The sequence below is a fragment of the Gymnogyps californianus genome, chromosome 1, assembly GCF_018139145.2.
Source record: "Gymnogyps californianus isolate 813 chromosome 1, ASM1813914v2, whole genome shotgun sequence".
NCBI lineage: Eukaryota > Metazoa > Chordata > Aves > Accipitriformes > Cathartidae > Gymnogyps > Gymnogyps californianus.
This window is the reverse complement of record NC_059471.1, coordinates 60,295,725-60,322,993: the sequence shown is the minus strand read 5'-3', so window position 1 is coordinate 60,322,993 and position 27,269 is coordinate 60,295,725. Positions and strand designations below refer to the sequence as shown.

At 38.8% G+C, this 27,269-nt stretch overlaps 1 protein-coding gene across 1 annotated transcript in view; it reads left to right on the top strand.

Moving 5' to 3' along the window:
• The first annotated feature begins 341 nt into the window (after positions 1-341).
• NALCN (sodium leak channel, non-selective) overlaps positions 342-27,269 on the top strand; it is a 260,771-nt gene continuing 233,843 nt past the window's right edge. Inside the window, exons 1-3 of the mRNA XM_050903338.1 lie at positions 342-377; positions 10,584-10,730; positions 13,074-13,256. Of these exons, the coding sequence (XP_050759295.1) occupies positions 10,623-10,730; positions 13,074-13,256 (291 nt within the window). The 5' untranslated portion in view covers positions 342-377; positions 10,584-10,622. The remainder of the gene's footprint in view (positions 378-10,583; positions 10,731-13,073; positions 13,257-27,269) is intronic.

The window sequence follows — 27,269 nt, the reverse complement described above, 5'->3', positions numbered from 1 at the left end:
TGGGCTCACCTCCTGGCTCCCGAGCCGTTAAGCCGTATTTGTTCTCAACCGGGAGGCTTTAGCAGCTCGGGGGGGGGGGGTGGCTGCTGTTTTTTTAACGCGCGTGTGTGCGGTCGGTACTGCCTCTTCCTCACCTGCTCCCTCCCGCAGGCCGCCCCGCCCGCGGCCGCCCCCCCCGTCCCCGCGGCCGCCCGCCGCCGTTGCCGAGAGACCGAGAGCGGCCGCCGCCGCCGCCGCCGCCGCCGGGCGGGCCCCGCCGCCCCGATCCACCGCGGGGAGGACGGCGTACGAGGCAGGCACACAACTGTAACACCTCACACACTCGCGGGGGCCGGGCCCGGCCCCTCCCGACCGCGCCATGAAGGGAGATGCTGGCGGTAGGTCGGAGGCGTCGGGCGCGGCTTGCTGCGCGGCGCTTGGCTCGGTACACGGTGGGCCCCGGATCCTCCCCGCCCCCTTCCCCGGCCCCTCGATCGCCGGCGATCGCCGTGGCTCTGCCGGGGACGCTGGCGGCTGCAGGGAGGGAACGGGAGCGGCGAGAGGCCTGGCCGGCTCCGCGGGGGAGCAAGGGCGGTGGCGCCCTCCGCATCGCCCGCCCCAACCGTCCTTCCCCCGCGGTGGGAGGGGGCGCTCCGGGCCGGCCTCGGGCCCTGCTGCCACTGGGCCTCGCCGGGGCAGGCGGGGGCAGGCCGCCCGCCGCCAGCCTGCCCCCGCCGCCCCGGGCCCCCTCCACATCCCTCAGCGGGGCGAAAAAGTGCCTCACTTCGTTACTGAGGCAGAGCAGGGCCGTGGGGCGAACAGGCCTCTTCGTTTATCATAGGCCGGGGGTGCGCTAATTTAATGGGGTGGTTGTGGATGGCGGCGAGGTGGGGCGCGCTGTGGGGAGCTGCTTCCCTGAGGGGAGGTTTCGCCTGGTTCGCAGGGGCTGGTGGCTAAGGGGTTGGGGTGGTTGGAGAGAGCGACGTGCCTAGGCCTGAAGTCAGTCTCTTTAACGTGCAGTTTTGGGGGTCTCAGCACTGTTCATTCAGTGGAGAGAGGTGCTTAACGTTTTGTTGTTGTTGACACCTTTTTATTTTAGCACCCCTGGTAACGTCAGAGACACGTTTCTAGGAAGGATGGAGGTTTCTGATGGCCTTTATGTGCAGATGTAGCTTTTAAGTCAGCTATGATTTGGTTGGTTACCCATTGTTGTGTTCTGAGTCACTCATAAGGGTAATATTCACAGTGACAAAATACTAACTAAATGCTATTTGAGTCTTTTGGTTTTGTCTTAAGCATCTTCAATTTCCTGTTTCATTTCATTGTCCCTCTCTCTTTTCATTTCCTTCCACAGCAGCCACATCCCACCTGCTCTCTAAGTGACCAACACAGGAATAATACATATTAACAGTGCCCTAAGTTTTGCTGCATAAATCACAAAGTTAAGAAACTTTAATGGAGGGAAAAAATTTACATTTCTTTGAGCTGGTCTCTGTGGCTGCTAGAAGACTCCAGCTCTCTGCAAGTTCATGCATATACCTTTGGGGACTCCTTGGAACAGTTGGGGGAATTTTTGTTTAACCATTTGAGCTTGGTACTGTGTTTTAAAAAGACATTTTAAAGCTGTAAAAGTCAGCATGTCATTTGTGCTTTAGAAATGTAGACCCATAGTCTTTTTGTTTGGTGCGTCTCTTTTATTTTAATCTGAAATTTGGTCCATCATAGTTCATTCGCATTTAAGCTATACCTGCTGGAAATACAACTTACTCTGATTTGACTTATTTCCAGCTTCTGGACATTGCTGGTACCATGAACACTATGTAGACCTGTGTGGCATTCATCCAAACCCAGGTCTTAAGTCACAGAGGTTTCAGGTCTTAAACCTTCACCACAGGAGATAAGTAGTATCAAGCTGTGTTGTAGGGAGTAATGGGCTACTGGACCAAGCTCTGGAAGAGGTAGGGAGTCTCGGTTTTTCACAGCTAAGAAGAATGTCTTCTTAAGGCATGAGTATCTCATGATGAGATGGAATTGTTATTGGCTTCTGGGGATCTGGGTTTCCTCCCCACCCTCCTAGGTATTTAGGAATTCAGGCAGTTGTAAACAAGATTTTTGATGTGTTTATGAGTAGGGTAGAGGTGTTGCATTCAGAAATTATTTTTACTGTGTTACTAATAGAATACTTCCATGGGTGGAAAATGACTCGGATGTCCTGTAGATTTTTAGCATGAAATCTGTTTGGAGGTAAAGAGCAAAGTCAGCCTAATATGGGCATTATGGGTTGAATCATATTTTATTTCCCTTTCAGTCTTTTTCTGTTCTCCCTTTCTTTATCTCCATAGCCTCTTTTATTTCATTTGAAGTTTCCTGTATTGGTTAAGTACTGATAAATGTCTTGCTTTGGGAGATACCACTCCTAGACTATGGTTGCAAATTGTCTTGGTTCTACTAGGTAATTTCTTTCTTTTTCCTTTCTTTATTTTCTATGATATATTCAGCTTTCATCTCTTCCCCCCCCCCCCCCCCCCCCCCCCCCCCCAGCCCCGTGAGGCCAGTCAAGCAATGGAACAAAATGCTCAAAGAAATTGTACAGTCTCCATTGTTGGAGGTTTTCAACACCAGGCTGGCGTAACCTAAGTAAACTGCAATAGCCTGGTCTGACACCAGAGTTGACCCTGCTTGAGCAGGAGGTTGGACTAGAGACCTCCTGAGGTCCTTCCAACCTGAGTTAGCTTGTAATTCTATGATCTCAGTTTTCCATTTATTTTTTTCCCCAATATAAAACCTTCGGGTTTGGCCTTTTCTTCCTGGGGCATTACCTTCAATCATTGTATTTATGAAGATGGTAGTACAGTACCAAAGGTTATGGCTGCAACTTCTAGGAACTGCCCTGCAGCAATGAGAATGTATATCACATGTCAATTTGTTTTAAAGGAAAGATAAGAGGATAAAAAGGAAGAGTCCTAATTTTGTTTTCAGGATTTCAAGTTTAAAATATATAGGTGTTAACTGTTTCACTGGCAATTCCTTGAATGATGGAAAGGGAAGAATTTGGGAAGGGAAGATGATCTAGAATATTCAAATTTCTTAAATAATTATTTTAGCAAAATTTGTAACAATGCTGAAAGACTATAACCACTGTTTATTTTAATTTTTAATGTGTTGCAATTTAAATTATGAAAAGATGTGTATACAAGGTTCTAGGCACACTAACATGTAATTAGCGGTACAGCACTATCCCAGCAACATTAAAATAAATCACTTCAGCAGGCATGCTGCCAGCCGTCTGCCTACAAAGAAGCTCCTTTCCACCCCTGCATCCTTCTGGGAAGGATGCCCTCATCCCTTTCTTTAAAACCCTGAAACATAGATCTGCAGTATTCATAGCAGGTTACTGAATGTCGGGTATTTTAGAGAGAGGATGAGTTGCTCCCTGAATCTTCTCAAAGAATGACCTGCTGCTACCTGCCCCCTTGCTTTCACAGAGGGCTACAACACAATTTCCACCTGGAGATGAGCAGACCGCAAAAGCAAATCCCAGAACACTGCTCTCGTATTTTTTCCAGCATGATTCTTAATAAGCACATTGCTGCACGTCTTTGTCAGCTATGGGCTCTTAAGGATTTTCATATAGACTACATTGCAGTAGACTAATCCTAGGGCAGCAAGTGGTGGGTAGGTGGCCCACAGTCGAAGTGAACTTTTGAAGTAATCTAGCTGTTAAACCATGCTATATATCCATAAAGGGAATATATTGCCATCAGTATATTCTCTACATATAATTACTGTGCATTCAGTGGCCATCATTAAATTTTAGCAACCATTCTGACAGAGTAATGTCTAAGGGTATATTTAAATTGTAGGGCTTGGAAACCTGTCCTGCTGTCCAGTCATGCCAACAGCCAACGTGTTGGAGGGAGACTGAGGGTGCTCACCACTCTTGTGCTTTGGTTTCCACTGAAATAAAAAGCTGGTTACTTGTACAGGGAAGTGACTGTTTCATGCTCGGATGTGTCCCTCCTTTCAGGATACTTGGGGAGCTGGGACTGTGAAATGTGAGAGTGTACCTGCTCTTTACTAGAGAAGTAGCTTTTGAGTACCTTGATCTCTACTTTGTACGTAAAAGAAGTGGTGTGGTGGAATGTGCCATGGTGTGGTCTAACAGTGCCGTTTGAAAAATCATCTTTATTTTTTTTCTTTTACTCAACCCAGTTTCTTAATTGAAAAATGTCAAAAGGCTAACCAATTCTATTTAAAATTACGAAGTTCGTTATCTGGCTGCATCACGGCACCATATATATGCACGTGTAGTTTCTTCAAAATTGTATCTTCCAGATGTTAGCAGGCTTATAGTAAAAAGGACTCGTGATAAGACATTATGTGATAGTAGTGGTAGGCTGTATATCTGGCTCACATGAGATCTGCTTTTGTATGCAATGTGATATTTGATTCTGTCTGCTGAGTAGGTCTGAATTATTTTGGCTAGGTCTGAGAGGAAGAACTTACATTTAGGAAATAAATATTGTGTGAGCATTGTCCTTAGCTGATAATAAGACAAGACACAGGTTGGGAGCAAAGAGCTAAAGTTAGGACACCTGTCTATTTTCAGATTAAATGTTCTTACATTGGTAGCCTTAAGCAATTGCTAAACCTTCCTCAATCCATGAACCCCAGTCCGGTATTTTTGGTCTGGGGTCCTGTTAGTAAGTACAAGATGTCACAAGCTGTTCATTCCTATCTGTATCCAAATGATTAGAGAATGTGAATGTAACTGATTTTTAGGATATTTCCTTCAGTATACCTTCTTTCTGAAGAATCCTGTTTGGTTTTAATAAATACTGAAGTTCGGTCAGCTATTAGCAGTATACTGTGTTCCAAATAATGAGATCTTTTAGGACATTTTGTCAGATGCAATAATACTACACAGAGACAAAAAGTACTGAAATAAGTTTTTCCTTGAAACTAGTTACGAGTTAATAACATCCATAGCGGCATGTGCCATGTGATTGTATCCATTGGAATTCTGTCTTTACCCTTCTAAAATTAAATATATCTGTACTGTCATGTATATAACTTGCTCACTTCAATTATTTTGCTACATGAAAACAAATACTGAAATGCCATTCACATGCACCTGCACCCAAAAACAGGGATGGAAGAACGTGGGGATGGAGGGAGCAGGTAATAGAGAAACAGCGACAATTTGCTAAGAGGGAAAGGAGAAGGCTATTGAGATGAAAGAATGAGAATTTACATTTTTCCTACAACCGTATAATGCATACTACGGTTAAGAGCAATTTCTTCTTTAAGGTAGCCTGTAGTTTGGGGTTTTTTTAAATGTATAATATGGAAATGAGGTTTTGTCATCATGCTGTGTGTATGGGTGTTCACATCCTCTTCTTGTCACCCGTTTTAGCTTTCACAGATAGTAAAAGGTTTAAAGATAATTATTCTCTTAGAAGTGTATGTGCCACTTTGTGTGTCCCAGCTCTGGGAAAAGTTGGAAGGGGAATTGACATTCTCAAGGAAGAGAGAATTGGTGTTGAAGAGAGTGCTTGTAGGTGGTGAGCCCTGGGAGGACCTTCAGGCAGTGCTCACATGATCTCACATGACACAGTCAATAAGCAGTGAGAAAGAAGTGTTGGAAGCCAGACATTGCTGATTCCAAGGATTTGTCTGATTTTTAAACTCTCTCCGTAAGTCGTAGGTAGGAATATCTGCTTTATTTTCCTATTTATTTTTCTGTGAAGTCATTTTTCAGCTGCCTTCTTTGTCTACCAGAGCATTTATAAGCATGTTTACCTGACTTTATGATAGAGATTTCTCGAGCAGATTATGCTATATACAGTCAGCTTGCTTTATAAACGAGACACAGATTTCTCAGCTTTTGATGTTGCGTAGGATCAGCTACTTTTTAAAATTTGTCTTTTGATTTTTGTAGGAAGTGTAGACTTCCATCAGCAGGGGTGTCTTGTGGTTAGTGTGGGTATCGCAAACTGAGGTTAGACCTTCTTCAGACCTTTTTTTCCCAAGTGCACAGTGTGTCTTAAGTTCACCAACTATTGTGCTAGTATGCTGTCATTTCGGCAGAAGCTGCAAATTTAGTGGTTGGTGGTTGTTTAGACAGTGTAGTGGTTGCTGAACATACCTGCAAGTTCAGGGAGAGAGAGGAAGAGAAAAGGCTGACCAAATGGATCTGAAGAGCCTCAGTGTGTGAGTGATTTTCTATTTAGTTTTCTTCCTTTAATTTTTCTTTGCTTCTAAAAAGAGAGGAGAGATTTAAAAGCAAAGACACTACATTTCTCCCTGAGAAGGTTGACACCTGCGCTGTGGGTTTTCATTGCTACTGTAAAGAACATACCCCAAAGAAATGTGAAGTGGATGTAGCCCCAAAACTCCATGACATTTTCCTGTCTCAAAACCTGTCTTTGGCCTGCACCCAATATTTCTTAAAAACTCTGGAGCTAGAAGTATATCCTAGAGAATGTATTAAGCCTTTCATGTTAATAACAGGTTGTGATCAAAGAAAGACCTAATGATGTGTGTCAGAATCAATGTGGGAACTGCAGGCATGGATTTGTAGTTGGGGTTAGGGAGGACTACAGGCTCCCCATTAGCACAGCTTGGTGTGGTGTTCACTGCATGTCACATGCTGGAAGGAGTGCGTGCACAGCTCCCTTCCTCCTCTTCATCTTTCAGCTGGTTCCCCCTTGCAGAAACAGGTGCAGAAGGGATTGTAGTCCAAGAGTTACAATTCTTTACACACATGGCGGAGTCCCAAGGCTGCACCAGGCTTTGTGTTGCTCTACAGTAACAGACACGTGTAAAAGCCTGTGTGTTCCCTGGAAAAATAAAAGTAGTGAGAACAACAACAAAAAAATTGCATAAAAGCTTGAGAACAATCATGTTATACTTTGAATAATCTTTCTAAAGACCATTTCCAGAAGATTCTTGGCTTGTCGTCTTTATTCTGCATTTTTTTGTGGGCATTTCTGCTCATTTCAAGTAGAGAAGTAAACAAGCTGGTTCTTATATTCCATAAACGTTTCGTCCCTTCCATTGGATTTATATATATGGCGATTTGTTTATTCAAGGCCATCTCTTAAAAATAAGAATGCTGATCTCTTTAGTCACAACATTTAAGTATGTGAACCGAATCCATTATGGACATCTAAAGTTCACAATATTTTCTGTGCCCAGATCAATTTAAAAAAAAAAAAAAAAAAAAGAGGCACTGGGTAAAAGGGTAAATGGGAATTTCATTAGAAGGATATGGCTAATCTTCCTACACATCAGATGTATAAATAAGCACTACTGAGGAAAGTATAAAAACAACAGAGCCTCTCTAATAGCCAGTTGATAATTATCTACTTTCTTCCCCACATGGACATAACTTGTTATTTAGTGTGTCATTGTCCTGGTTTCAGCTGGAATAGAATTAATTTTTTTCCTAGTAGCTGGTACCGTGCTGTGTTTTGGATTTAGTGAGAATAATGTTGATAACACGCTGATGTTTTAGTTGTTGCTAAGTAGTGCTAATCCTAAATCAAGATTTTTCAGTTTCCCGTGCTCTGCCAGGTGCACAAGAAGCTGGGAGGGAGCACGGCCAGGACAGCTGACCCGAACTAGCCAAAGGGGTATTCCATACCATAGAACATCATGCTCAGTGTATAAACAGGGGGGAGTTGGCCGGGAGGGGCAGATCGCTGCCTGGGCATCGGTCGGCGGGTGGTGAGCAATTGCATTGTGCATCACTTGTCTTTCTTGGGTTTTATTTCTCTCTTTTTTTGTTACCTTCCTTTCATTACTACTATTATTATTATTATTATAATATTTTATTTCAGTTATTAAACTGTTCTTATCTCAACCCACGAGTTTTACTTTTTTTTTCCGATTCTCCTCCCCATCCCACTGGGAGGGGGAGGAGTGAGCAAGCGGCTGTGTGGTGCTTAGTTGCCAGCTGGGGTTAAACCACGACAGTCATTTATTAAAAAAAAAAAAAAAAAAGAGTAGTGGCTTGTCAGTGTTTCATATCCTGAGCCTTTTCTCAAAACTACCGACTGTGCTTATTTTACTGATTGTCTATTTATTGGTACATATTTTCTTAAGAGTTTACTAGGAGCACTGTCATAGCCGTTACCAGAAATGGTACACATGAAATTATTATTTTGTTAATTCACTGATTAGCTTTTGAGTAACGGTTTCCAAAGGAACATACTTGCAAGAAACATTTTAGGAAGTGTCTTTTTTTTTTTCCTAAGGTCTTGAGAAATGCAGCTGCCAAGACATTGCAGTAAACTTATCACTGCGCTAAATGTGGCCATTTTAAGGCTTCATGACCTCAAAAAGTACACCAACATCTCTGAGGCTTCAAGCGTTTCTTGTTATGCTTTGGTCCAAGTGGAGGAAATAGGTCAATACATTAGGCTTAGAAATAAATAGGAGAAAGCAGGAAAAATTGCTAAAGAGGAGGAAGTAGTGAATTCAGTTATGAGAAGTCAGAGCATGAAGGTTGAGCATGAGGATTAAGAGAACATACGACTTGTATGGATATTATTTCAGCCTTCGTTTGTTAGAGAAAGACTATTATTTATAATGTTCATTTTACAGTATTTGCATATTTTTAGTGGCAGCTTACCAGTTTCACTTGTATTAAGGTTGCTGTGACTGACCATCCAACACAAATAAAGATATCAGAAGTTGTCCCTTATTTTGTGCCTTTACATAATTTCTGTTTATTTTAAAAAATCAATTATTGCATAATGTCAGGCCCTCCAGCTGGGAGCATCAGTCCAAGACCTTGACCCTGTGACTTTATGGTTTATACAAAGCTAGACCACTGTTTCAGACTTGGTTTTTAAATATTAGACAGGAGATACAACATAGGTGTATAGGCAGGAAAACACAAGGTTGTACTGACGGCACAGTCATCATGATCAGGAGTTTTAGTTTACTGACAGATAAGAAAGAAGGTACTGAAAAAACTTTGTAGAAGCTTGCAAGGAGCTCACATGTGGAGCTCGTCATGTGTGGAGAGACACCATTGGAGAGACTGCAAAAGCACTCTTCTGAAAGTGTAGCAAGGGAATTGCAGAGACAGGAGCTGACCTCTTGAATCTGAAAGAGAGAAAATAGACAGAGTTGGTGTAGACTCTGAGGGACTTGGAAGAAGATGAATAGGTTATGTTTGCCATAACAGCTAAAAGAAGACAGCCAAGGATGCGTAGGTACATAGTGTTTGGACATGAAGCAGCAGCCTGTGTGGTTGAAAAGGCCAGCTGAGAACAAGCACATGGGTACTTCTGCAGTCCTGAGCCCACTGTTTCCTCCAGCTAATCGAGGACAGTGTCTCCTACATTCATGTTGTGGTCATCATTGTGATAGTTGGGCCTGTAATTATCAGGGCCTGTAGTGACAGGACAAGGGGCAACAGTTTTACACTGAAAGAGGGAAGATTTAGGTTGGACATAAGGAAGAAATTCTTTACCATGAGAGTGGTGAGGCACTGGAACAGGTTGCCCAGGGAACTTGTGGATGCCCCATCAGGGGTTTGGATTAGATAATCTTTAAAGGTCCCTTCCAACCCAAACCATTCTATAATTCTATTTTATGCTAGTTTTGACAAACTTTTCAAAAGTGTAGTGTCACCTACAAACCACTCTTGGTCCAGAGTAAAGGTCCGGAACAAGGTCCCAAGATGTTGCTTTCTCCTTCCCCCTCACTTTCCTGAAAAAAAATCCCGAAGGGATTGTATTTCATGAATGACAGAATTGTATTTCATGGGCAGACTGTCACTCCTTGGGAGAGTATATCTTCTTCATCTCTTTGGATTTATTTAGACTCTGGGATCCATGAACTGTGTCTGTGGGAAAGTCAATAATAAGATCTAACCCACCTTTCTATCCTCGTGGTGTGTCTGCTAGTTGTGGCTCACCTCGCTGAGCATACAGAAGGCTCAGTCAGTGCCGCCCACGCAGGAATGTCCAGACTTGGCCTGACCTTGTGGAAACGACACATTTTCCTCAGTGCTTCCATGTGCCAACACAAGCCCCAGAGACAGCCAGCTGTCTGGCTGTTGGATAGATAATTGCTAACATAAAAAAAAAACTATTAGAAAAGTACATGTTAATAGTAGTATATAGCAAAAAGGCTCTTCTGATTTCAGTAAAAAACATTACTATCTATTGGCTGCTTAACATTGTCAGTTTGCCTTTGGCATGTTGGGCTTTATCTTAGCTTAGTGTAATAAATGGAAATGCCACCATTAAATTAAATGGCTCCAGGTCAAATCCATCCAATGATTACTCTGGGTTTAAGTTCACAGCAATAGCATTCTTTGCATATTGGTACAAATTTTCTGCCAGCGTTGCTAAGTTTCTGGTAATTGTGTTGCATAGCTTTATGTAAATTTTTGTAAACTAACGAGAGTCATGTCAGTGATTTATATAGGCAAAGCTTTTTAATAAAATGAAGATCCTGTTAATCAGTGAGTACAAAAGCAGTTTGCATGAAAACAAAATGCTTTAGGTTATTTATAAAACTGTTCAAAATGCATTATAAAATGGTTTTAGTGAATTAATGTCTTCTCTTTTTTTCTCCCCAAGGAGGTTTCATGATTATAGATAACAAAAGTTAACTTCAGGATGCTAAAAAGGAAACAAAGTTCAAGGGTGGAAGCCCAGCCAGTTACAGATTTTGGTCCCGATGAATCTTTGTCAGACAATGCAGATATTCTGTGGATTAACAAACCAGTAGGTATCTCTTTCCATAGTTACTAATTTTAAGTTAAATTTAACTTGTGTTGTTGAAATATGACTTCCACAAAAGATGCTGAAATAGATATTTGTCAGAAACAAGTATTGAGCTATAGTTGCTAATCTACCAGTTCGTGTTTTGCAAAAAGTCCAAAACTAAATAAAAAGGTTTGTTTTGATTGTTGCAGACTGATAGGGATGAGCAAGCAGTGTTTGCCAACCAGTTCATCTACTGATTATTTTTTTAAACAGTCATCCTTTCAATGTCTCTGGTTCCTAACATGCGTATTGGAATTAGAAGTTAAGTTCGTAAAATGAGCTTTTGAAAAGGATGTTAAAAGGAGCATTTCATTGCTGAAGTGGTAGCCAGCAGTTGGCACTTTTGACTTTCAAATCTCTCGTTTTACATCACTTACGAATATAAAAGTGTATTTTGGCTGGTTATTTTGAAGTACAGCTCACATTTTTCTGGTATCATTTAACCTACAACCTGCCCTAAGAAATAGATAGGTGTAAAAGTGTCTGGCAGCTTGAAGCTGGGGAAAGCTTCATTGGGAGTGGACTTATTAATAGAAGGTGCAGTATTAAGAAAATGCCTTTACCATGTAAATATGGTTATTATGATTAAATTATTTATTCAGCAGTCAGTGTGCATCTGGGGTTCCTATATTTTGAATGATTCATGTTTTTGCAGAGAAGGCATTTTTGCATTTCTCTTAAAGTAGTGTATAAATTTTTACTTCTTAAAAGCAGAAAGTCAGATGTTCTGAAATAATACATGTTGGCGTTACATTCATTTAATGGAACTATCATCTCATTTGTGATACAAATGCTAGATCCCCTCAGCTTTGCTGCTGAGTTTTAACGCCTAAATCATTTACAAGACAACACCCATATATTAATTCATGCTAAATGATCTTAAATAGAATGTTTGTATTGACTGCTGTAATGAGCTCAAAATGTCATTGCAGAAATATATGCTGGGTTATTTACCTGTGTTTCTCAGCACACAGTACACGGTTTTTCGATGGAATAATTTTTTTCTTGTCACGTTGATGGACTAGTTGTATATTGCTTAGCATGTATAATACCAACATTTTACTGTGGCAGAGAATGGTTTTTATATCAGCCACACTTTAATATTTATGTTAATTTTTTCAGTTGAAACAAGGTTTGAAACAAAGTGGGTGTTAAAGGGACATAAGAGATCATTCGTCAGGTGTCTTCCACTTCCAAATTATTGATTTGGGCTCAGAGTATGCAAATGATAGAGCTATTCAATTCAGGTCAAATATCATTACACTTAGGTGAGCGTACAGTGAGTATTAAACGAGGTGAGTATTCTTAAATCTTCTTGATATCAGAAGGTATGAGGTGGTGTAAACGAGTGTAGAATTTTTCCCCAGATGAAAAATTGTTATAAATACACTTCAGTGTTTTTTGTTTGGAGAATTTTTTTCTTGCTGAAGTGTCTTTTTTTTCTTCTTGTTTTGATAGATACGACCTTACCAGCTCTGATTCATTACACTTGTCTGGCTTCAAGATGTTTCAATGGTGTTTTGATTTAAAAGAAAAAAAATCCAACCTTAAACCCCTGTATTGATACATTCTGCTTTTTTGTTAGACCTCCCACTGTGACTGGCACTGAATATCAGCCTTATTAGTCATGATTGTAGTGGGACTGAGACCTAAGTAGTCATAGAGATGAACTGTTCTCTTATAGCAACAAAACTTGTTTGGAACAAAAGTGAATCCTGATGTTAAGAAGTAACTTTCTGTGACATAGTCTCTTTTATATTTATTCTTTTCATAAATGGAAGGATGCTTTTAATCCCCGTGCCTCTCAATTTTTGGAATTGTAAACTGATTTAAGAATCAGTTCATCTAAATGTGGAACTAAAATTTTCCACAGATATTTTCATTTAATGTGTTCACCCGATGTATAACATCAACTAATTCCACTTATTGTCTGCACATAAATGTGACAAGTCATTTGAAAATAAATTGGATTACAAAAGCCTCACAGTAGAAATGAGAGCATCCTAATTCTCAGTTTCCTGGCTCTTAATTCTTGGTTTCTAAATTATACAACCTCACAAATTAACTAATAAAATTTTATATGCATATATATACATGTATACACATATATGTGTGTATGTTTATGCATATAAAGTCAGGAGTGCTTATTTTTGGATGAAGGCCTTTAATATATGGATCATGATGTAAAAGAAAAATGCAAACGTGCATTTACAAAAAGTGCCAGTACAAGTTATGGAGGCTAAATATTTGAGCTTTTTTTGAACATCAAAGCAATCTCGCAATGTCTTGGTTTTTTTTCAGTGGGTACACTCTTTACTGCGAATCTGTGCCATCATCAGTGTTATTTCTGTTTGTATGAACACTCCAAAGACCTTCGAGCATTATCCTCCTCTCCAATATGTGACATTTGCTCTTGATACTCTGTTGATGTTTCTTTACACTGCAGAGATGATAGCAAAAATGCATATCCGTGGGATAGTTAAGGTAAGCATTTAAACAGTATTCTACATGTGCTTAAGAAACTGATCTGAATGTATGCTGGTGACATTTGATCTTTGGTTTTTAACTTCTCAGCTCTTTTTGCTATGATTGTTTTTAACTGCAGGCAACGCCATGGTGTATAAACTGAAAAGACAGATTGACAAAGATGCATCTTTACTTCATATTTAATCCTTCCAAAATATAATACCAACATTGAGAATAATGGTTTCCTACTAAGAAATAGATAGTTTCATTGTATTAATATAAAGAATGAGAGGACAAATCAGCTACATATACATTATCAAGAATATTTTGTAAATGTCTAGAGATCCATGTATGGACTTAGAACTTTGATTTTCATTTCAGAAGGCTGAATGTGGTGTTGTGTGGTTACTTTATTTAAATAAGAACATATGTCTTACTGTGAGCTAAATGAGAAAGTTATCTTGCTTTGCTGAATTTTTTCCTTAATATAATGCATGTTGGTAAACAAATGCTTCTGTTATCATATGTTTACTGTTGTTGCTGGACTAATTTGTGTAAGTAGATATGACATTGGAGAATGTAAAACTGCAGCATTTTTCGGTAATCATTATTTTGTAGCATTGTTTTATAGCATTATTTTACTGATTGTTTCCAGTCTTCTATGAAAAGTAACAAATTCAACTTACATATAGAAAATCCATCTGCGAACCTTATTGACAGTACAATTATGTCACTATTGCACAGGATAGGTAATCAGTGTGTTATCCTTCCCTTTCACTCCTGAAAGCTCTGGTGACTCCAGAGACATCTGAGGTTGTACTTAGCTCTTCAGTTTGTTCTGAGTTTGCAGATTGCATTTTTTGTTCACTGCCAAACTAAGCTATTATGTCAGCATACTTAATGAATATTAATATTAAAAGTTAAAGTATCATTAATATTAATATTTAGAAAATTACTGAAATAAGATGATTCTGAGAAAATCTTCATGTGTTGCATAAGGCCAAAGTAATCCTTTGTGAAGTGCTATTTCTGGCCGCTACCTGTACTCTCTTGTTCAGAGATGTCCATTAAGCAGGTGAAGATGAGGACAGAGGATCTCAAATGGGAAATTAGTGACCAGTGTGCACATTTGAACAGTGTGGGAGTAACAAGTCACTATTACAACCAGTACAGACTTTGCAAAGAAATGGACACGTAGATGTTAATGCAGAGAGAGGGAGGGGTGGCCAACAGTGTAACTTTTGTACAAAGCTTGATTTCTCAGCCTTTGTGTATGGAAATACCAGCTTCATTCACAGTTGACACCTAGGGTCTACGAATAATATGCTGCTGCATATTCTAACGTCTTTCACTGAGTTGTTTAAATTTGTGAGTTTGTGGATATAGAATAGAATAGAATAGGTTGGAAGGGACGGTTGGAAGGGACCTACATTGATCACGTAGTCCAACTGCCTGACCACTTCAGGGCTGACCAAAAGTTAAAGCATGTTATTAAGGGCATTGTCCAAATGCCTCTTAAACACTGACAGGCATGCAGCATCGACCACCTCTCTAGGAAGCCTGTTCTAGTGTTTGACCACTCTCTCGATAAAGAAATGCTCCCTAATGTCCAGTCTAAGCCTCCCCTGGCACAGCTTTGAACCATTCCCACGTGTCCTATCACTGGGTACCAGGGAGAAGAGATCAGTACCTCCCTCTCCACTTCCCCTCCTCGGGAAGCTGCAGAGGGCAATGAGGTCGCCCCTCAGCCTCCTTTTCTCCAAACTAGACAAACCCAGAGTCCTTAGCCGCTCCTTATAGGATGAACTTATCTTTGATCATCATAGGATGAACTTGTCTTTGAAGCATGTCTGATGAGTCTGTCCACATAGAATGAATAGCTGTTTGGAGTTGGTTCCATTGCCTTGATTCATGTTATATGTGTGTAGATGACAATGCAGATTATTTCGTTTGCACACTGGCATTTTACTCTTCATTTATTAGATAAAAATACAGTAGAATAGATTAGACGTAACTGCTGTTACACAAAGATAGATTGTTTAAGTAGAAAATGGCTGCATTTATTGTTATTTTAACAACTGAAGATTTGCTTACAGCTTAATGTCTTGTAGCATTCATCAGTGAATATAGTTAGACTGAAATGAAGTGCCTTCATTGGCACTATTCATGGAGTCACAGAATAATTTAGATTGGAAGGGACCTCCAGAAGTCATCTAGTCTGACCTGCTGCCCAAAGCAGGTCCAGTTAGATGAAGTTGCTCATGGCTTGGGTTGTCCAGGTGAATCTCAGACTTCTCCAAGGATGAAGATTCCACAGGCTCTCTAGACAGCCTGTTTCAGTGCTTGACTAACCTCATGCAGAAAATTTTTTTGCTAATACTTAATCGAATTTTCCATGTTCCAGCTTGTGTCCCTTGTATTTTGTCTTACCACTGTGCACTTCCAAGAAGAGTTTGGCTCCATCTTCTCTGTATACTCTGATTAGGTAGTTGTAGACAGCAACAAAGTCTCCCCTTTGCCTTCTCTGCTGAAGGCTGAACAGACCCATGTGTCTCACCCTCTCCTCCTACACCGTGTGCTCCAGCTCTCTGACCTTTTTGGTGGCCCTCTGCTCGCTCCATTATGTCTGTGTCCTTCTTGTACGGGGAGCCCAGAACTGTACTCAGCTCAAAATTAGGCTTGTGAATGTGGTCTCACAATTGCTGAATAAAGGGGAAGGATGGCTTCACTGGGCCTGGTGGCTACACACCATTCATGTGAATAAGAGAGAACTGTAGGAAAAGGATATGGGCTTGTGTCATATATAGCAAATTTCATAAAACTATGTTAGAACTGGATTGGCCTTTTTTCAGCTGTTAAATCAGAGCCTTTTTAATATGTTATCAAATTGTTTCTTTGAATGCTAATCAATGAAAAATCCTTTTTTAGTGAACTATTTGACTTACTCTTTGGATTATTGATTCTAGGGAAAATATTGGTTAAATATTATAACTCTGCCAAGAACATAATGATCCATGGACTTCCAAAGACAGTGGCAATCAGTGTAAAATAAGGCACTGTTTAGAAACCTATTAGCATTTATTAAAGATGTTTGTATATGGAACATCTTTATATAAGGAAATTTGTTTATGAACTGTAGTCCTAATTTAAGTGCATTCAAGACTTTTAGCGAACATAGGATCAATGAATGTATTGCCATATGGTTCTACTGAACTTTGCCATAAATCAGTATTTCTGTAAAGGCCTTAGGAATTGAAATGCTAATTTTGAACCATGATTAATGCAAAAATTTTAGGCCAGCATGAGACCTGATTTATGGAGAAGGTAGGCACCATCCACTTAAGTCCCAATTAATAACAAAGTAAGTATAGCTGAGCTAAGAAGATTTTGAAAATGTTAAGTCATGTCTAATTAACACGTTCTGAGGACAAATGAGAAATTTACTTCCTTTGGTTCCGAGGGGTTTTTAGAAAAGGAAAGTAGTTTCGGAAAATCCTAGCCTTTTGTCTATAAAAAGTTCCCCTTTTCTGTGTGTAAATTAAGTGACAAAGTGATACATCCATCCAAGTGTTTTGTTACCCCAGAAGGAAAGTTAAACTGAAATGTTGCTGTGACATTGTGCCTTTTTTTACTCATGTTTCCTTCTGAATAATTGTAGCTGTGCTAGTAAAATCTATTCAAAATTTGGGCTGCCTATGCCTTGTGAGTGTTGGTTGTTGCTTGTTCCATTTGCGAAGACAATCAATACAGAGGACTCGTTGAATTACAAGGGCGCTGCTCATATAGATATCCACCACCTGCAAAGAAAATAGATACTGACATATGTTTAGACAAGGAGCACAAAATACAAATATTAAAGAAACCAGAAGATGACAGTATAGGATATATCTACTACAGGGTCTAAGGTCCTTTTGTTTTCAAAACAGTATATTGATATTCCTTATTATTGCTATCATACACTGTTTGCTTCTAATAGGTATTATGATAGATTGATTCCTCTGGAAGAACTGAAATGGGTATAAATGTGCAGTGTAACGGATTATATTCAGTATATAGGCACTACCTGGGAAGAAGGTACTGAAAGGCTTGTGATATGATAATTGTATTATCGTTTTTGGTATTGCAGGCTATTTTTATTTGTCATAAACAAGTGAACTAATGCTAATAATATGTCTGTCTTTACCTTGAAACTCATCTCTGAAAAATGAAATACAGGCTGTAATTTCTTACTGATTGAAGTCTTTTTAAATACAAAATTCTAGGACAGTCTGCCTAATGTTGGCTGGCCACATCATTGTATAAAATGTATGTACAAGCAGTAAGACAATTTGTAGTGGTTTATGAAGTTTTATATGAGATAGAGACAGAGAATTAGACCAAGTCAGTTTATTTCTTATGACATATTTTTATGCTTGTATTCTAAATTATATTCTAAATTGAAGAATGATGGCCTGTGAAAGAGCTCACTGTGAAATGATAGAGTAGCTCAGGAAAATACTATGTACACAGTATTAAATCTATTTCAAACAGATGAAGTCAGTAAATATGTAATATCACTGACTAGAGAATAACTTTCATGAATACTACCTGGCCTCCAACTGAGTAGTTTGATGACATTAAAAGTTAGGTGTTAATTACTTCAACGAGAAAGTTATTCAAGTAGTTATAAGAGAAACTGTTGTGGCTTACTATTTTGATTTATGTTTAACCTATTAGGTTTTTATGAGCAAATAATTTTGACTATGGATTTCAGTCATGAAAATATGCTGTAATAAGTACAGCAATATTTTAATATTATTTTCAAAAAGTATTGCATTCTTAGATATGCAAGTTTTCACAGTTACATATTTTTTCTGCAACCTTTCTATGTAGATCACACATTTTAATGATTTCAGAGCATTGCAAATTCTGTTCTCTGAGTTGCACATGAATTAATGGATGATGTGACTTAGCCACATCAATATTTTTGTAGGAATAGCTTATGAAGCATGTTAGCAGATGTCTACTAAATTGTGTTACAGACACATCTTAAAAAGACCTAATGTTTTCGAAATTAAAAATTCTGCTCTCTTTAAAAATCATTGAAAAAATTAAAATGATTAATGGTAAATATCACAGACTTTCAACAGAATAAAAAAGCTGTGGAGTGTATAAAATAAAAAAGGCCATTTTAATAAAATGGTGAATGAGGTTCTAGCATTACCACATACATATTATTTCTTTGTCTCAGACCTAGAAACATTAAATATAAAGTACAGCTCTACTTCAGGGGTGACTGAAGGTAAGAATAAAGGCCAGGAGACCTCTTGATTTTGACTTGTTAGAACATCAAAACATAGTATGTGAGGAAAGGCTGCGTGTTGACTCAAATTTTACATGAGATTTAATGACACCAGAATAGTGTGGATTTTAGGAATAGGAATGTTTTAATTGAATGAAGTCAAACTGCTATTTTTAATTATTTTTGACAATAGAACATGAACAATAGCCATCACTGTCATGGACTTAAAAGTCTCCCAGTCCTAATGTGATGTCCAATCTCATCATTCATTCAGTTCAGTGAGTAATTCAGGGGTGTTTCAAGAGATTACTTAATTTAATTTTATTTTTTATTCTCTCATGTAAGATGGAAATGCATTAACTTAGACCATCTTCATGGTGTAATGTTTTCCCCAGCTATACTTAGGTATGTCTGCTCAGCAGATACAGGCTGAATCATAGTATCCTGAAACACAAAGCTCCATTGGTACCAGAGTGGCTGAATAACACAACGTAGTATCAATGATTTAGCAGAAGTCGGAGATCTTTTTTTATGTTGGTATAATGAGCAGTGATGGGTTTGTTATCAACTAGCCTCTCACAGAATACATTTAATTCTTTGGCAACCACTTTTTTATACTCTTAAGTAATATTTTACTAGGTCAGAAATACTCTGTGTTACTTGGAGTTTATCAGGAAACATACAATAAGGTGATTGCCAGAATACCTGGAGTATGAAGATTTGCAGACATAGGCAAAGTCTAGGTAAGTGACTAACCTCTGATTCATTGCGATCATAAAACTGGAACTTCCACATTTAGCTGGAAATTATTTTACTGTCTGCTACTGGTGATTTATATTTGTATAAAGAATCTAAAAGTTTAACATTGTGTGCAACCATAATATACTACTTTGGTTTTGCAAGTGAAATTACAGCCTTCTAAGAAATAAATGCAGTTTTGGCCACCGCAGTACCACACCGTGTACTAATGTATAAAATGTAATAAATTTAGTGCAATGGTAAAAATTACTGAATTCAATTTGATGTTAGTATTTTCCTGATCTCTTCAGTTCAAAATTCCACTTTCTTCAATTGATCCTAGGTTTGTTTGCATGATCTTTATTTCCCAGAATGTAAATAGAGTTCAGTGAGTCGTTGGTTCTGATTTCTTTCATGTCTCAGGCTCCTTGGTCAGAAAGAGCTCTGCTATAATCAGCTGCATCAAGGAAGCATTAAGTCTGTTTAAAGGAAAGCAGATCAATCTCCTTCACTGTACCTTGAATAAGATTTAAACTGGTCTCCCAATTACATGCAGTTTATGTCTACTGCATAACTTACTGATTGATTGGCAGGCTTCTGAGAGCACCATGAATTAACTAATGTTTGTGTCTGTCGAAATAGTTCATGAGTCAACTTCTAACCTAACTGACAAGACTTGCAGTCCCTCAGAATCAAAGCTCACATTTACGTGCCCACTCATATGTCACTTATGAACGTGACTGTATGTGCTTGACATAGGTCTGTTCATTGATTCAAGGAGTGTTTCCAAAATGGTCTCCTCATTGAAAAAAGGAGGTGGGGTGGAATTAGAGAAATGAAAGGTAACTCTCAAGCCTAAAACAGATATGATATTAGATGAGCATCAGACTTCTGAAAGAAAGTAGGGAGTCTAACCTGTGATGGAAGGACTTTGTATTTCTGTTAATCAGTGTGATGCAAAAATTACCTTCTGCTTTCTAATAAGGTGTCTTCTGAAGGTCATCTGACATGGGTATGAGCAAGGTAAGGATACCTTATTTTAAAGGTATCTTATCTTTATTAGAAGTTTTTACTTTCAGTCTTTGTATTAGGAGATGGAATAAGGAGATAGAGAAATATTCCAGATAAATTGCTTGTATTAGACACAATAATAAAATAAGCAAAGAGGAAAATGTGCCAAAATCTGAGAAACTTTCAGGAAGCTGTGTCCATGATATGAAAGAATTCACATCCACTACAACAAAAAGGAACCAAGTAACAAATGTCTCAGGTGAAAATTCAGCCTTTAGGGAATGAGATGAATGGATATCATTTCACTCCATGGACACTGTGAGGGTATGTGAAATTGTCTTTATTATACCATGTCCTCACTGTGGCTTTTAATCACAGTCATGATGGTATTGGAAAACCTACATAGAAATCATGTTGTGAAAAGGAGGCATGGTTTATCCTGTTCCTCTGTTAAAAGACTAACACTGTAAAATAAAAAATGTGAGAGTTCTCTCCTGTCTGTTAAAAAAGCCTAGTTGACACTTATTTTAGTATCATCATGCTGAAAAGTAGAAATTTTTTTATATAGCACAACTAGTGCACTGAACTTAATAGAAATGTCTTTCTTTTCACTGTGCAGTTGTGACACCTCAGCTAACAAAGGAGATTATAGAAAGTGAGAAGTAATGGTCCTTGACATTTCCCCCATTGTTAAATCAATTACATTCACAGCAAAACTTTTGTACTAACTGAAGTAGTTGCAAGTGGATTTCAGACTTTATTTCAGTAGCGCCGAGCGCTATTCACTGACTTCAGTACTCCTGCAAGGGGCTGAAGTGAATGGTTGCGCCGTTAGCTTTCAGCACTCTCTCGGTGAATTCATGCAGGAACTGAAACAAAGTTTAATCTTCTACCAATGCAGTCACAGATAGATGGGAGCCGTTCCCTTTGCTTCTGTCTAGTACTAAAGGCCAGATTACTTAGTTAACTGAAATCAGTGGCTTTCAGCATGTCGGTTGTTCCCAGGCAGCGTTAGCCCTGTGCAGAGAGCACATTTTCCTTGTTGTTTTTCTGACAGGTGCTTTGGTTGCTGTAGTTGCTATCTGTCTGCTTAAGAAGAGAATCAAGGACGGAGCAGGCTGGAGCCTTACCTGAGCCATGTGGGCTTAACTCTGTACATTCAGTTCTATGCCAGTATAAGGAACTTTCCACCTGTAGTGCAGCAGTGTGAGGAGGAGATGGGCTTTTTATGCTGTAATGAAATACTCTAGTTGCCATGATCTAAACTGGGGTCTGCAACTGTTTCCAGTGGCAGCTCATGTCCGTTTGCATATTCTGACACTTTTTTATCTTTGCTTGCATGAAATAGATTTTTGGGCTAAAAATAGAAACACTTTTAGTAGGATTCATCAGCACTAATTTGAGGGTCTGCAATTGTCTGTAATAAGTTGTTTTGTGTCTAAAGTAGGCTCTTCCAAAAGGTAATTTATATCTGGCCTGTTTTTCTCCGTTGAGTGAAAGGGAAGCTTAAAGTACCTAGGCTGACAGCTAGCCTTTAGGTGTCTCACAGTCAGCGATTACTCTAACTCGTTATAGATTTGTTGTCAATGGACAGGTGGGAACTACGGAAAGTATACAGACAACTGGATGCCAGCTTCTTCTTTAACGCTTAAGGCCGTAACTCATTTATGCTTAAATGAGTTTCTTCTGTAATCATCCTAATTCAGAAGTTTGTCTTGAGTTATGGATTACAGAACTGTTGTTTACTGTACCTTATTACAAGTATCTGTTTTGCCTTCTTTTCAGCACTTTTAATATTAAACATTCCGCCTTCATCTAACAAGAATGGAGAAATTACAAAATTAGTTTAATCCTTCTGATAAATGATGAAAATATTAATTGAATTGCAGTGAAACACTGTCAGCTGGCTCACCAGCTTTTAGTAACTTTGTCAAGGGAGTTTCTGCTGCGTTACAGACTGAAAATGGAAGATGGAAAATCTGAAATTACTGCGCTCCATGACTTTAGATATGCTGTATACCCCGTGGCGTATAAATGAGTTAAGGATCAGGAAGTTGTGTTGTTTTCAAAGGTCAGGTAGTAAAACAGAATATGTGGCTCCTGTCATCCCATGTCAGCACTCTCTGATGTGTTTGTGATGCCTGATGGTGAAAGCTTAGTCTCAGGATGTGCAAGTCACAGACAGGAGCGAGAACCTCGACCTGGAGGGCAGGGGCATAACCAGTGGAATCACTGGCAAGGACGAGAAAATGATAAGATGCTTTGACTAAACAGAGTGTAATTATGTGGAGGGAAAAGATAAAAAGAGAAAACTACTTACCTGTGGTAGTAAAAAGCTCACACAGCAAACATGAAAAAAGACCCAGTTGATTTAAGATTTGACTTTCCCCTTTGACTCTACTTCTTGGGATTATAAGGTGAAAATTATTTGTCCTTATGAAAAATTATTTTATATATCTATATTAAAAAATTAGAATTCTGTACTATGTATAATGCTGTTGGAAACCTAGATGTGTAGTGCAAGTCCCATGCTCTTCTGTGTTGGCAAAAAGTATATTATTTCAAATTGTCTTAAATTTTAACTTAAAAGATACTGGAGTATTTTGGTGTTGGCAGCTGTGATTGTTAGTTTTAAATATTATTTCATAGCAAACAGTATTGATATCCATTGTTTGAATAAGGCATTCAGTCTACAAAAGTTGATTCTTCTGTCTCGCCTTTTCCTGTGTTTGTCTGTTGCTGTTTTGCTAAGCGTGTATGTCCATCGCAAGGACATCTGTTCCCAGCCTACTGGGATCATGTTGCTAGTGAAATGCTCCGATGCTGTTTCCAGTCACAGGAAATTAAAAAAATTAAAACTGATTATCATGAGGAAGACAAATACGAAGTTGCCTGCAGCATGCTGCTAGTTGGGTGTTACTGCCTGTGGGCCAGGGAAGGTTAGAGACCATGGCACTAGAATATACGCAACTGTTTCTATGGTTACTTGTGCCTGGTTTTGTTGGAGTGTTTATTACAGGAAAGTAATGACTCATATTACACAGTGGGGCTTTTTGCACCATTTTTGCATTAGAGTATTAGAAAATCAAAGGCATTTAAATTACTTAGTGAACTTACATAGGCAGTATTTCTAAAATAAAAACGGTAATGTTTCTAATCAGTCAATGGGTCACAGAAATTTTTAGTGAGAAGTTATTTTCGGGCATGGATTGAAGTATGTGTCCATATAATACTTAGTGACTTACCATGGTGATCAAAATTTAACCTTTAAGTTGCTAAGAAAAAATATACAATATGTACTGACTTTCATAATGCATTTAGAAATTGCTCTTTCAATATACAGATCGATTAGATGAATAAAACTTTACTTTTTGGTAATGTCAGTTTTTTCCCTTTCTAATAGCACTTTCAAGGATTACTGTTTTTCTTCATGAAAGCAGTTATTATCGAGGGATATTTTTAATATATTGCTTCATGTCAGGGTAAAATGACACAAATACTGGGATAGCAGTGAAATCAACATATTGTATAACATGTTATGTATTCAGGTAGGAAGAGAAGGAACTTCATCCCTAATTTGCCTTTCTGTGTTGAAACTTGCATTTTCAGGGAAGTCTGCTATAATTAAACAATATCTTTTTTTAAATTTTATTTTATGCCCATGTTGTCTTCTGTCTTAATTTGAGAGCATAAAACAAGACATCAAGATGAAGAAATCTTAATGACATCCAAATCCCTGTGGAAGGGAATAAGAACATTTCTGTGCAGCTGTATTTTCATGAAAATGACAAAATTTGTGTGGGATTTTTAAGGCAGTAAGCTGAATGTAAAATTGCATTTCGGAGTATTGTGTTCTCCACCACTAATATAAATATTGCTTTCTTACAGCTATGCTAAGATTGTTGTTTCAATAAACTTTTCCTGGTCTCTGCAGTATCAAATGGATTCTCCAGCTTTTAATAATGCTAATTACCAAATAATAAAATCCTCTTTCTGAAAAGTGCCTCCTTCTTATCTATTCCAACTTTCATCATTGTGGCTTTTTTCTGTTGAAGGAGAGCTGTGAATGATGATCATTAATCTGAGTTTTGTCATGTTAGATGAGACAGTTTGCCTATCAAATCTCCCTATTCAATCTCCAGGCAATATTTGATGCTTTGGAGTGAAAGCTTTCACCTTGAAACATTTGGATCCAAATCCGCCCATTGCATCCACCATAAACACTGGAGCTGGGGGAGGGCAGAATACTGCTGGATGAAGCACAGCAGCATTTAACACACATCACCTTCTCAAGGCTATAGAGTACTTCCAAGCACGAGCAGACGTCCATGCGTGTGGAACTAGATGTAGAAGTGGAGTCTACCCCAAGGAGCTGGCATCTTGAGGAGATTGTCTTAGATGCACACAACCAGAGAAAAGTCTGGATTGGAAGGGACCTGTGGAGATGGTCTGGACCAACCTCTTACTCAAATCAGGGCCTTAATTTAGTTATCCAGGGTCCTATCAAGCTAAGTCTTGAGTATTTCTAGCAAGGGAGATGCTAGCACTTCTCTGGGCAACGTGTTCCAATGTTTAATTGTTCTCACGGTGAAGATTTTTTTCCTGTGCACTTCCTGGAAACAGTGAGTGCTGTTCCAGGTAGGGGGATCCTATTAATCCTCCTCCTGATCAGCCATTTTTAGATTTGCTGAACCCTTAAGCCATCCAAGGGAGCCAAGTCAACTAGTAAGGCAATACTTATGGCACTGAATACAGTTGGCTCATGAGCAGATGGAGAGGGAAATGAAATTCAGGCTTTCAGTGTAGTAACCCATAAAATCTCTCTGCAGGGCACGTTGGCACCCAACTGCAGCGGTAAAGCAGTGTATCAAGAAAGCAGCAGTGTAATACACCAGCAAAGCTCCCTTCCCTACATGTTCTGTAGCCATACCTACTGTTGGGTATTGATAAGAAGGTATTAGCATCTGTCCTCTATTAACTATATATGAAGGCTGTGCCTGGCAGCTCTGAATAGTGGACAATCTGAATTACTTGTCACTCAGCTGAACTGAGATGCTCTACAGTGATTTGGCTGATACAGGAGGTGTGTTGCAGCATTCCTTTCCATCATTTTGTGGAAATGGTTATTCCCCTTGATGCTTTTTGTACTTGAGGAAGGGAGTGTTGTGTAATGTTTTCATGTTTGTTTCTGTTTTGTTTTTAAATTTTCTTTAACAGATTTGGTTTAAAACACCATTTTTTGACTCCTCCCAATTCCCCCCCCCCCTTATTTTACAGCAAACACTGTTATAGGATTTTTAGCAAGTAAAATGGTCCTTGTTTGTCTGTTTGAAAATCTTGATTCTCACTTCATGGCCGGGATTGTTTCTTCCTTTACAGGCTTTTTGGTGGTTTTTTTTTTTTCTGTTAGAAACAGTAAATGAGATGGTGAATACTATAGTTTAAAAACCTCCCATTACAATATGAAACATGAACTACTAAGTTTGATGAAGTTAATTACATAAAATAAAAAATCTAGTGTGCCTTAAAAATACATTTGAGACTGTTCTTCAATGAATGAAATACATTACATCTTCACTGGTAATTCCTAAAATAATCTGAAAATCTCAACAAATTCACTTAAAAATCTATTTTTTTTAATTATTGCAAATGATGAAGTAGTGGTTCTGTAGTGATTATAGCTTTTTGAAATGATAGATTGGAATTATGTGTGTTGTGTGTCTGTAACATGCATGGAATCACCCTCTAATCCAAAGGACCAGCAAGAGCTGTGTTTCATTGGTTTAATTATAAATAGAGTAACTTTGTTTTGTGTGCTGTAACATCAAGTGATTTTTCCAACATTTTTCTAGCATAGACTACAAGATTACTATAAATATTACATTACATGTTATGACAAAGATAAATTTATGCACTATGTAATGTGTTACTTGGAAGCATCTGATGATGGAGCAGTTCAATACAATACATGAGTAGTTACAAATTGAACTTGTTTAACTCAGTGACGATAAAGTGATATTACACCCGCTATAACCGTTTAGAGTTAAGCTTCACACAGCAATTCTAATTCCATTGGCCGTTACAGATCAATTGCTGTTATGTGAATATATTTTAAGTAAGTTTCTTCACTGTGAATGAAGACACTTTATGAGAAAAAGAAGACATACAGAAATGAGAAGCTATGTCGTTCCCCCCCTTATTGGTTTTCCCCCCCCCCCCAATACAGACTTTATTAAAAAAAAAATGTTGGTTCATTTTGAAGTGATACTATCACTGTTGCAGAGGGCTAACTTGGAGGTGACCACCCATTTTAAAATATGCCAGTTTTTCTTTGGTTATTAACATGGTCTTAGCTAAGCAATCCACGATTTCCTTCGTTTCCTGCATGGATCATCATTTTACAGTTACAGAAGTACTTTGCATTAAAAGATGGCTAGTATATAATTTGCTGGTTGTTGCGTAATAAAATGCTTCAGGTTGAATTTTTTTATGTCACACAGAGTCGAAGATGGACTTCAAGTAGGTAGTGCGGCTGAGAGTTGTCTGTCTGTCTGAGGTCCCGCTTCAGTCGGTCCCCGGGGCAGCTGAGGAGTTGCAAAGCTCTGAAGACGGAAGAAGAGGGCTAATGTTTGACACATGAGCACATCTGAGAAATAGTTTTATTTTGGGTGGACAGAAGAGGATAATTGAGAACAGAAGTCAGAGGCAGCTTTTCTTCTTGATTAGGCTGTATCTCTTCATTTTCTTTTCTGTATGAGGAAAATGTTGAAAGTATTTGACAGGTTGGGGGCTGGGCTGGATTCTCCACATCATTCTGCTAGTAAACAGACCTGTAATCTGCAGGTTTTTAAAGAAATAGGGAAAGTTTGAAGTTGAGCCAGAAACATAAGGCATGTATGCATATGTGTGACTGGGTAGGAGACACATACCCTCTGTGTGTGTATGTAGATCTTTCTCTGCATTTGCAGGGGGGAGGGAGAGGCTAGGCAAGGTGCTTCCTT